The 12846-nt window shown below is 46.5% G+C and overlaps 1 protein-coding gene and 1 pseudogene across 1 annotated transcript; one reads left to right on the forward strand and one right to left on the reverse strand.

Moving 5' to 3' along the window:
• LOC139274095 (zinc finger protein 420-like) overlaps positions 1-12846 on the forward strand; it is a 115566-nt pseudogene that overhangs the window by 42828 nt on the left and 59892 nt on the right.
• On the reverse strand, positions 4658-6930 carry LOC139273520 (zinc finger protein 239-like). The gene has a single exon (XM_070890451.1). It carries the CDS (start codon positions 6383-6385, stop codon positions 5801-5803), a length of 585 nt encoding a protein of 194 aa, XP_070746552.1. The 5' UTR covers positions 6386-6930; the 3' UTR covers positions 4658-5800.

The raw sequence follows: 12846 nt of genomic DNA on the forward strand, positions 1-12846 counted from the left end.
ACCAATGTTTTCAGCCCCTTGCTGTTTCTTAGCTCCACCCAAACTGATTCTACTTCTGGATTTCCCGAGCCAAGATCCTTTCCCTCTGCTGTCTTTATCCCATCCTTTATTATCAGGGCTACCCCTCCTTTTCCATTTGGCTATCTCTTCTAAAAGTTGCATATCCTGGAATATTTAGTTCCCAACTGTGGTCACTTTGCTACCATGTCTCTGTAATGGCTATTAAATCAAACCTATTAATTTCTATCTGTGCTATTAATTCATCTATTCCGTTGTGAATACTTCAAGCATTCAGATATATAGTGTCTTTAGATTCAACCTTTTTCTATTTTTCTCCGATGTCACCTTAGTAAGTAATGCCCTATTACCTTTGTTACTCTCTCTGTCCCTTCCTGACCCACTCGGCTTATTGCTACCCAAAACTCTGCTCTGCACTAGAGCCTTGACATTTCTCTTGCTGCCTTTTCTCTGTATCTAAACCATGCTATATACTTTCCTGAATTCTCCACCCACCCACTTCATTAGCTTAAAGCTCTGTGTAATGCCCTAGTTATTCGATTTGCCAGGACACTGGTTCCAGCCCAGATCAAGTGGAGCCCATCCTAACGGAACAGCTCCCTCTTTGCCCAGTAGTGGTGCCAGTGCTCCATAAAGCAACACCTCTGCCTCCCACACCACTCTTTGAGCCACACATTTAACATTCTAATCTGCTTATCCCTGTAACAATTGGTGTGTGGCTCAGGTAACAATCCAGAGATTATTACCTTTGAGGTTCAGTTTTTTCATTTGGACTCCAACTCCTCAAACTCTTTCAGCAGAACCCCATTCCTAGTTTTATCTATGTCATTCATTCCTACATAGCCCATGAAAACTGGATCCTCTCCTTCCCATTCTGTTGGGGCTCAAATTTCCATATTGCCGATTTTTAGCGGTGGTGAAGAGTTACGGCTGAGTTTTTTGTGCCCGATTACGACAAAAAAAAGTTGCAACTTTTGTCATTTTAAATTTTGAATTTGGCGCGATGCAGATTGTCCTAAAGCTCTGTCGGTGGAGCCTAAGATCTGAGCTGAAAAATGGAGGCAGTCTTCTGTACATGCACCAAATACAAATCCCCTTTTCCACATGACGAGTGTGCCTGCACTTACACAGTACACTTCCTGGTCTGCATTCAGCTGTTTTTAAACAGACAGTTGTGTGTGAGAACTTGCTTGTGAGGAGAAAAATCAGAGCTGCAATATGGGATCAGGGGACAAGGACCAAGAATTTCCTACCAGTAGAAGTCGCAGCCTTGGTTTCTGTCATTGTGGGTCGATGGCACGAGCTTCAGAACAAAGGTCAAGTTAAAATAAAGCCAAAAGAAATGAACAAATGCTGGGACAAAGTTGCAGAAGATTTCTGTGGAACAGTGACCACCCTGATGACCAGCTGGCAGTGCAGAAAGTGACAGGACCTTGGCCAAGCAATTGGTGTAAGTAATATTTTCATTTATGCACTGGAATTACAATTGTAAGCGTGACCATGTGTGTGTGCCACCCACCACAGCAGACAGACCTCTCTCTAAAAAGTTATTTTTGTCTTTGTAGAGGAAGGTGGCACATAACAGAGAGCAAAATCGAACTGGAGGAGGTCCGGCAAATCTGCACCCACTGACACCCCTGGAAGCGAGGGACGCTGGTATGATTGGTGCTGGCTCTAGAAGGTCAACAAGCTGGGCCCAGACACCAGAGAGAGGGTAAGTCCTGCAAATTCCACAGTCTGGCTTGGTGAAATGTTGAGTACTGCACGGGTTAGCCATGCTTCAGTTCATGGGATATACTCTCGGTCAGCAACGCTTCAGTTTATGCAATATGCTTTCATTCATCGTGCTCCTTCAAATGAGCCTGCGCTGTGTGACCCTACTCATGCCACCCTGCCCTCTCTCCTGCTACTAACCCATTGTCTTGTCTGTTATATTTTGCAGAAGTTGCGCCCATCCCTGAGGAAGCACAACCTGATGCCGCAGATCATTCAGACACAGAGGACCCTGAACATGATCATGTCTTTCATGCCTAGCTTCCAGAGGAAGAGCAGGACGAGAATGAGCAGTGGGGTGAGGGGGGAGGGGGAAGCCCCCAATCGTGACACTGTCACACTGAATCTGGAGGAGGTAGTACCACCCATTGATGTGCCAGCCCCTTTCCAGACTGCTACGAGTGATGTGACATTTCATGGTGTCCCACATTGAGAGGTTGTGGGTCCCAGTGAGTTACAACAAGCCACACCCAGGATGAGGAGGGGAAGGAGAGCTCGACAGTGCTCTCCTGAAACGCAGGATGCAACAGACATGGTTCAGCTCATGGCAATGAGTAGGGAGTGCATTGATATTACCCGATCACGCCTGGAAACCATCAGTGGGGTGGGTGATGAGATAGTGGGACTGTCGGCAGAAGTAATAGCACTCTAGCGCGAAATGGGAACACTGTCGGGGCACATTAGGGAGGGAATGTCGCAGGTAGTTGATACGCTTTTGAGGCGGATTAGGGAGGGGATATCGGAGGTAGCTGCTGCAGTAAGGGAACACACCCAGGCTGTCATTGCCCCGCGGCAATTGACAGAATCAACTGCTGCCACTCCCATTCCAAACTCCAGACCAACCTCAGGCAGTGTGTCGGTTCATCCACAGGCCAAGGAAGAGCTGAAGAGACCCAAGTCGGGCCTTCCACATTGCTGTCTGTCCATCCCCACCAACAGGAAATGCACATTCCCCAAGATGCTCGAAAAAAGCAGCTTGGTACCGGCGGGAGAATGCCTGCACCACCACCTCCAGCCAAGGGTGGAGTCAACAAGGGCAAGTCTTAGAATAAGGGGGAGGAGAGATGGCTGCAGCTAAAGTTTGTTTGCTGCTGTTGTTTTTATGTTATTGTTATTTAACTGATCTCAATTGAAAAGTTTTTTCTAAGTGATGTAAATTTACAAGTGATCTTAACTGAAAAGTTTAAAATTTGATGCAAAAATATTTTTATTAAAGTTAAGTACAAGTGTAAACATTTTTAACGAATGTAATTCTTTTTTCAATTAAAGCAGAATCACTAACATTACTTCTTCAATTAACACAACACAACATTATGGAACATGTCCAAACAGTAAACATGGTCAATTATGAAATGTGCTGCTGAGCCTTCTTGTAGCAAAGGGTTCAAGGATTAGCTGCTGACGGAAGGTTCGAGCAATAGTAAAAGGTGCACGGTACCCACCCCCACCGTCATCCTGGGGGTTGAGGTACTTGCATGGTTTCCTCCACCTCCTCCTCGTATCAGCCTGTTCGTCATCATCCTCATCCCCTCTCGCCTGAGGTGGCTCTTCTACTTCCAGTTGCTGTTGCCTCATGATGGCCAAGTTGTGCAGCATGCAGCACATGACAGTGAACTGACCGACAGTCTCAGGGGCATATTACAGGTAACCTCCAGAGTGATCCAGGCATCGGAAACGCTGCTTCAGTATGCCAATGGTCCTCTCAATGATGCTGCACGTTATGTGGGACATGTAGTGACGCTCGGCTTCTGTCCGGGTTACGCATGGGGTGGTGGGGTGAGGGTGATCAGGCAGGTGACGAGGCCGTACCCTTTGCCCCCAGCAGCCAGCTCTGCCCTTGTGGCTGCTGCTGAAAAATGGCAGATATAGCGCTCTCACACAGCAGGAAGCTGCCCCCTGGGCATCTGGGCAACTGCCATGATGAGCTGGGTGTTCAGTGAGTGGAACCCTTTTCTGTTCCTGTACATCACGGAATCATCCAAAGGTGCTCGCAAGACGATGTGTACAGTCAATGTAACCCTGTACCTTGGGGAAACCAGCAATCCTGGAGAAGCCCACAGCCCTGTCACGCATTGCCTGGGCGGTCATGGGAAACTTGATGTAGTCGTTCCTGCAGGCATACAGTGCAGCAGTCACCTGCTGAATGCAGATGTGTTGGATGTTGAGAGATGGAGCATACATTCCCAGTTGATGCCAGAGCCAGAGACATAGAAGGCAAGTGCTGCAGTAACCTTCACTTCGACAGGCTTCGAGGCTGCAGGTTTGCCTTGATTAATTCGCAGATCTGTTATGACCTTCCTGTTGAAAATGCAGCCTTCTGATGCAGTCTGCCTCACTCAGGTGCAGGTATGAACGCCTCTCTCTCTCTCTCTATACCCGATTTGGGTAAGGCCTCCTGGCCATCATCCGCCGTGCTCTCTGGTTCCTGATGTGATGCCGTCGTATCAATTGTCTCTTCTGCATCACCATGATGCAGAAGGCTATTTCTCAGTAAGGCATTATTAATATTGCCCACATTATTTGTTTGAAATGCAATGAAAATAGTAGCAGAAAGCACTCACACCTTCTTCCCTCTAAGATTGATGCCCTAGTCATGGGCCACACCCTGGTCTGCGCATGCACAACACGAGGCTCGGTTTCTACGGCGATGCAACGCTCACAAGGCAGACATTTGGGACACAAAATATACATTATAATAATGACTGGGGGCAATATTTAATATTTTTCATTGTTGCTGTGCAAAGAAATGTTTCTGTGCCATCTCCGATGCTCACCGGGCTCGAGGCACACAGGGTCGGAACATCGGCCAGCAGCATCGATCCCTTGGTCGGACACAGGAGCTTAGGGCTCGGCTTCTACCCCTTGGGCTTCTTTTGAAGCCGAGTGCCAAGCTCCTGTGTCCAGCCAAGGGAGCGATGCTGCCGGCTGGCACTCTGACCCTCGAGCCCGGTGAGAAGAGGTTCAGTGGTGAGGTGGAACTTGGTCAAAAGTCACAATTTCCATTTAGACATTCAAATAAATGTAGTTTCTCCCTTTTCACTCTCCAAAAATGAACATGTATCATGCATTCATTTTGTGTAATTAATGCCTCCTTCACTCCCTCCAAAACCTCGGCTAAAAACAATGGCGTCTTATCTGCGCCGATTTTGTTATGTGACTGATTTTGTTAAAAGCCCAGAAGGTTTTTCAGCGCGGTCCACTACACCATCTTAAAAGAAATCGTGGTTGGCCAAACTCGCTTAAATGGCAAGAAATGGTACAGCCGGCAGGTTACGCCCCCAGTAACATCAAAAAATCGTAGCATTAAAAAAAAATCGTACCCAAGTGATTTACGATGGCGCAGAAACTTTGAGGAAACTTGAAGATTTTAGTTTGCTCAAAAAAAACAGGGGACGCCAAAAAAACAGCACAGAATGGTGGGGAAAATTGAGCCTCAAGTTCTGACTCTGAGCTGCCCCAGGGAGGGGGCCATGTGCGATGTCCCTGTGGGGGGCAGTATGTTCAGTATCTGGCCCTGAGCTGCCCCAGGGAGGGGGGCAGTGTGTGATGTCTCTGTGGGGGGGCAGTATGTTCAGTGTCTGACCCTGAGCTGCCCTCATTCCTCCTGCTCCAGGGGGCAGTCACTCTCCTCTCAGTCAGTTAGTTGGAGAGACAGCGCCATCTACTGGACACCGGCGGTATTTCAAGGCACATCATCTCCAGCTCCATCCCAGAGAAATCCCAAACCAATCTGCAGATTGAATTCATTTTATCAATGGTTCAAGAAAGTTTAGCTCCATTTGTTGCAGTTTTCAGTATTTGAAGAAAACCGTTTAAACAGTGAAATATGGATGCAAACAAAATCAACATGATTTTATCTGATCCTTTTCCCGTTGATTAATTGGTCAAATATCCAGAATATTAAACTCCAGTCCAGTTATAGGGGGAATCAGTATTTGCAGAAAGAAACCCCAACTGTCAGAATGGATATGATTCAGGCTGGAATAAAAGTAGAATCCAATCCTTCCAGTCACTTGTGAACTCGCTGGTGTGTCAGCAGGTTGGATGAGGTTGTGAATCCCTTCCCACACACTGAGCAGGTGAATGGTCTCTCCCCAGTGTGAACTCGCTGGTGTGCCAGCAGGTTAGATGACACAGTGAATCCCTTCCCACACATGGAACAGGTGAATGGTCTCTCCCCAGTGTGAACTCGCTGGTGAGTTAGAAGGTTGGATGAACAAGCAAATCCCTTCCCACACTCAGAACAAGTGAATGGCCTCTCCCCGGTGTGAACTCGCTGGTGTATCAGCTGGTTGGATGAACAAGTGAAGCCCTTCCCACACTTGGAGCAAGTGAACGGTCTCTCCCCAGTGTGAACTCGCTGGTGTGTCAGCAGGTTGCATTTCAAAGTGAATCCCTTCCCACATACTGAGCAGGTGAACGGCCTCTCCCCGGTGTGACTGCGCCGATGAACTTCCAGATCAGACGGGTAATTGAATCTCTTTCCACAGTCCCCACATTCCCACGGTTTATCTGTGGTGCGAGTGTTCTTGTGTCTCTCCAGGTTGGATGATAAGTTGAAGCCTCGTCCACACACAACACATGAATGCACCATTCACAACGGGGAGAAACCAATGTTTTTTCAGTCTGTGTAACTGGTTAAAGCTCTTTCCACAGGCAGTGCACTGGAACACTCTCACTCGGGTGTGTGTGTCTTGGTGCTTTTCCAGTCACACTGATGTTTGAAATCTGTTCCCACAGACAGAACAGACAAACATTTCTCCTTCAATATTCAAAGGCCGATGATATTCAGGTCCTGATGAATCGAATGATTCAGTCAGATCTTGACGTGATGTTTGGTTTGAGTTTCCTGTCTGCAAATGCTGCCCTTCTAATACCCTGGAAAAGGAGTTTACAAAAATAATTACGTCAAGTACAGGACAGAAATTCAGAACAGACAATTCTAGATTCCATGGAACATTCTTTCCTGTCTTGTTCCTCCAGAGCTGTAAATCCCTGTCCCATACACTCTCCGTACTCACTGTTCTGAAATTCAAACACATCGCACGTCTGAAGACAGCTCCACTTCCAGTTTTCACTACCAACTCTGTCTGGGTTCAGTTCTACACTCACTGGTTCCCCTCCTTCCCCTGAAGGTGCTGACTCTGTCTGGGTTCAGTTCTACACTCACTGGTTCCCCTCCCTCCCCTGAAGGTGCTGACTCTGGCTGGGTTCAGTTCTACACTCACTGGTTCCGCCCCCCTCCCCTGAAGTCGGCATCTCAATGCCCGGCCCACAATTGTGACTGAATTACTGCCGATAAAAGGGAATTATTGATCTACATCACCATTAATCTATACCTATATATCCGACCACAGTGAAGGAGGAATAGGAGGCAGCCACTGCTGACGGGGTGATTTGGAGATTAGATTTAAAGGGAGGGAGTGCGAGTGAGATTGAGCCGAGCGAGGTGGCGACTGGAGTCCAGCACGGCCGGAGAGAGGGCGTTAAAGCCCCGAAGCTGCAAACACCGGTAGTTCAGGTTATTATTCCCGGTTTGCGGCGTACACCAATTGTTTATGAAGCCTCCCTGTCCATCTGTCGGACTGCAAGAGCAAGATTGATTATCAAAGATGTTATCTGGCTATTATGTAGGCCTTGAGCTGGCTAAACAGAAGGTATGCTTAAAACTGCACATACGCATACAGCCACAAGATGACCACTCATTGAAGGTATGCTTAAAACTGCACGTACACAAGATGATCACTCGTTGACCTCACGCTCAAGGGTGCAAGATAATCTAAGGTGAGTGACACTTGGAAGGAGGGAACAAATGGGTATTTGATCATGCGTTGGTACAATCAATCACGTCACTGTTAAGGTCTGTCCATGTGCTAATGTTAATTCCTGGATTCTTTTACTTCAATCTGGTTCAGTAAAATTACTGAGTCGAATACCTCTTGTGCTTTGAACAAAGCAGTCTTTATTACCGGCCAGTAAGACCTATCAGACAGAAGATATACTCTCTGGATAGAGCGTACACACTCCCTACGGATAGGTGAAGTTACATCGTAAAGCGTTAACAGTTATACAGTTTTGAAATCAGATAACAAAATACAAATGGATTGACAGTCTAACTCAGTCACTCATTAGTCAATCTATATGAGATGTTCTTCTTGAAAGCTTAAGTATTGCCTCCAAATGTTTCAATCTAATGGTGTGACTATTTATTTACTGAGACCTTGCAATTCTGCAGATGTATTTCATGTTACAATTATATATTATTGGCAGGATTAGTGACTTGAAACCTTGAGACAGACTGTTAGCTAAGCTGATGTTGCGCTATTTGCAATCTGACATTCTCCCAGCTATTCTTCCATGGCTTATACATTTTCATATATCCCGTTTACTTTACTGTCCTTAATTCCATATATTCCGTTCAGATATCCACATCCCCCCTTTTATCATTCTATGATAACATTTAGGATCATTCTATGAGTATTGCATTGTTGAGTAGTTCTCTAGTTTGTTGGATCATAACCCGGGAACCCTTGACCACAAGAGGGTCTGCTAACCTTGTCATTGCTTTACAGCAGAGGTTAAGGCAACCAACAATCAAACAGCAGGTAATTATTATGATGAGAACAATTGCGCCATGTATTAGATAGGATCTCCAAGATCCACCCAGAAACCAATCAAACCTGCTAAGTTCTTTTGCTGGTGTGGATAACTTTTTCACCTCCCTCCTTATGTGATCGGCAAGGTGGGTTATGTTTTCTGAACTATCAGGAATGTAAGTGCAACATTCAGATCCTATCAGGGCACACGTTCCCCCTTTCTCAGCTAACAGGTAATCGAGGGCCATTCGGTTTTGTAATGCTACGGTCCTTATCGCTACCATTTCAGCTGTGATGCCCTCCAGAGCCTCAGCAGTGCGGTTAGCTACCTGTTCCAATATCGTTTCTTTGAATCCATCTAACAGTCTCAGTTAGGGTCAGGGGAACGGTGCGCAAAGGAATTCCCCCTTTGGAATGTATAGGGATATGTGAACACACCCAGCATCTAGTGAAGTGCCCTTTTTCCGCATAAACGTAAGACATAAACAAAAAGGTGTTTACATGGAGCTCTCGCCTTTGTCTTCCTTCCCGTGCACCAAAACTGTCATATATCAACACTATTATGCAGACAGTAGCATACAGACACAGTCTCATCTTATAAATAGTCCCATTATTTAGCTGATAAAAAGAGTTCTGTTTTCACGTTTCCCTTCAGGTCTCAGTCAGTGTATTTGGCTGTCTGACAGGTAAGAGTTCAAACTGATCCTCCTTCAACTGCCTTGTTCAGCTATAGGGAGGAGGAGATCTGGAACAGAAACAGGAATTAGACTAACCAGCAAAATTTGTTTAAATGGTGATGAGCTTGCAGTGGTGCAGGTGAACCCAGGCACTTTTCCCCTCAACCTTGGCTGCAGTGGGGGTAGTGAGTGACACCTGAAAAGGCCCCTCCCATTGTGGCTCTAATCCCTTCCGAATCCATACTTCCCTGGTGCCACGAGGGACAATTCGGGTAAAACTGGGAGGTCGAGGTGAGCATCTTGAACCTGGTTGTGAACTAGTCGCAGAGCCTGAGTCAGAGAAAGAACATAGGTGGTCATCAGTCTAGCTGAGATCTCATATCTAGAAACAATTTCCCTCATTAACACCTTAACAACAGTCTGAGTCTTATCGTCCAGGTTAGGGTAGGCTTCAATCCATCTGCTAAACACATCTACTATTACTAACACATATCTGTAACACTGAACTTTTTGCAACTCAATGTAGTCCAACTGAAATATCTCAAAGGGACCTTCGGGTAGGGGCGTTTTACCCCAATCACAGGGGACTCCCTTCCCTGGAATATGTTGCTGGCCAACCAGGCAACGACTACTGATGTTCTGGGTGAGCGCCTGGAGTTTAGGGTGCCACCAAGTAGCCAAAAGCGTATCACTTGTTGCCCTTGCTCCACAATGAGTAGCAAAATGCAGACATTCTATAACCCATGAAGCCAACTCGTCAGACATGCAAGTCTGTTCCGCGGGAGTGGTCCAGAGTTTAGAAACATTGTCATAAGTACATGCATAATATTTCCACAACAGTTTATCTTTTTCAGGAGCGTCCCCCTGTGCTTTTATAACATCTTGGATGGTTGGCATTGGTTTTTCCGAGGCTAACTTATCCTTCGCAGGATTTTTAGTCTGACTCATAATTTTGGGCACTACCATCTGTTGGTCATGAGAGGCCTGTTTGGCCTCTTGGTACAATGGCAATGCGTTTGGGGAACATGAGGGCTTGCAACAAATCAGATACTAGCTGTTTGAGATATCTCATTCCCCTGTGAGGTTAGGAATCCCCTATTTTTCCATAATTGTCCGAAATCATGCGCCACCCCAAAGGCATACCTAGAGTCGGTATAGATACTGACTTTGAGATCGTTGGCCAAGATACAGGCTTGGGTGAGGGCGAATAGTTCAGCTTGTTGAGCAGAATAGGCGGTTTCAAAGCAGCAGATTCCAAGACCTGATTCTCCTGGTTTACTATGGCGTATCCTGAGATTCGTGTATCTTCTGGATTAATAGAAGTACTTCCGTCAACAAACATAAACAATCATGACTGGGTTCTTCCTCATCTTGGGGTGGCTCAGTAAGAATACAGTCTGGATCTTCCATCAACTAAATCTTCCCTGACTGATGTGGCCTCTTAAATTAAAGATAAGCAATCATGACTGGGTTCTTCCTCATCTTGGGGTGGCTCAGTAAGAAAACAGGCCGGATTAATTGCAGTACAGTGCCGAAAAGTCAGTTTAGGATTGCCTGTGATTTCAGTGGGTTCTGTCGGATAGAGGGCCAGTCCACATTGCCCTGCACTGGGATCTCAATTAATGGGAGTATAACCCACTTCGGAGGGGTCCTCTGCCCACACATGAGGATCCACATAGTCAGGTATGTCCAAGCCAGTATGATGCCATAGAGTTGTTAATACTTTCTCGGGGTCCCCATTAAATTGGACTGTTCGGCCATGATTTATTTGCACATCCCGGCTGGTAGGGTCAGCCTCATCTATGGCCTTGCGTACCATAACTCCCAAATCCTTAGCATGGTGAGGGGCTAATACTTCACGAGCAATATGCGGTGCCATTGTTAGGGGCTGTTTCCACAGATTCTTATCCACTTCCACAAAATCTGCCTCTCTTTCCAGTCCAGTCACTCTAGCCCTTAATAGAATTCCCTTCACTTCCCCTTCGTGATCCTGATAAAAGTTCTGCAGGTCCTGATTCTTTCCACTGGGATCGTATGCTAGGGTCACGTGACAGGGTGCCTGCGGCAGGTCCAGAGACCACCACTGAGGGGTTCTAGTGGTATAATACTGCCGCTTAAGGGTTTCCTGTTTTACAATAATCCCATTATCTCCACACTCCAAATGCAACTGGAATTTGCAAAGGAGGTCTCTAGCCATCAAGTTACAGTCCAGATTGGTTGTGATAACAACTCGATGTTCCACCGATTCTTCCTGGTAACCCATTTTAACCGGTTCTGACACTGGGAATGTCGAGATTTGTCCCAGGAATCCTGAAAGTTCCTGTGTTTCAGTAGAAGCAGGGAGTTTAAGCTTTGATTGTACAGAAGACATGAAGGCTCCCGTATCTATCAAAAAGGGTTGCCACTCATTCAGAATGGGTTCGTCGTCCGGGGAGGATCCCTGCACAATCAAGCTGCGTAGTCAATCGGGGGACAATTGACCAAAGGGGTTGTTCTGGGAGAAGTTAGTGTAAGATCTTCCTCTCCCCCCTTGCCCCCCTCCTCTTCCTCCTCTTCCTTTTCCATGCTGACGGTAGGGGCAATTTTTATTCCAATGTCCTTCCTGCCCACAATTAAAACAGTCAATCCCTCTTACCCAGTCCCGGCCTCTTCCCATACCATGCCGGGGACAATAGGGAGGTTTATTAGCAGGGCTCGGGCCGTTTGGTTGTTTAGTATAACCGTATCCTTGCTTATCCATCCAATCCTGTATGCAACACTGCGGTTCTATTGATCCTTCCTCCCGAGATGGCTCTTCCTTTCTAGTCACGTATTCAGTTTTGACCCGGGTTGGGGGCGCACCTCCCCCCTCCCCTTTCTTTTTCTGCCAATAATATTTAACTGCCCTTTCCATCTGTCCGGATAGCGTGAGCAATCAAATAGTTGTTTGAAGATCACAGACATCTATAGAGAGGTGGTCTGCAGCTTGTTGTGCATCAGGGTTTGGCATTGGTCTGACAGGGAATTGGTGTCGGGACTTTGGGATCTTGGAAATCATTTCCAGGCCGGAGGATGTTTCAGAGCTGTCTGACTACTTGACAGTTCTGCGTCTCGATCGGCGGGGGTGTTTGCTATGTCTTTCACAACTTGGACTGGTAGGTTGACTAGAAGATTTACGGGACTGTTTGTGATGTTGAGATATAGTTCTGCCCTTTCGAGTGTGAGATCTGGTCCTTTCGGCTGTATTGCTTGTAAACTGGGGATCCGAATCGCTATCAGAGGATGAGGAGTCAGTTTGGGTTTGTTGCTTTGGTGATATGTGGTTGTTCCTAACTCTTTTTACCGGAGTGTTAGGTGGAGGGTGTTGGGAAGAGGACTGGAGCAAGAGGCCAGGGGGTGCGGGAGGCGCCGTTGGGCGCTGAGTCAGTGGCCACTCATCAATTTCATCATCAGCCTCGGTTAACACAAAGCCAGCCATTTTAACTTGTAGTTGATCAATACCTTTCTCAGAGGTCCCAGAGGATCTCTTAGCAAGTTTCTCGTGCGCACATTCATTCTTTTTTTTTAAAGACGTCTACAGTTTTAACATGTGTTCCCTCTGTCAATGCAAGTCCTAATTTAATAGCATTGTTTGCCAACTCGATAGAAGTGATGCATCTTTTAATTTCTGACAATAATGTCGCCAGGTTGCAATTAAATTTTTTTATCCCCTTTTCCTCGTCCCCTTCTCCAAATTAATCCCTGTGCTTTTTTTTTACCTCTACGCTTCTAGTGTGACCTAGAGGCCACTGGTCATCTCCTAA

The sequence above is a fragment of the Pristiophorus japonicus genome, chromosome 9, assembly GCF_044704955.1.
Source record: "Pristiophorus japonicus isolate sPriJap1 chromosome 9, sPriJap1.hap1, whole genome shotgun sequence".
NCBI classification, from domain to species: Eukaryota; Metazoa; Chordata; class Chondrichthyes; family Pristiophoridae; genus Pristiophorus; species Pristiophorus japonicus.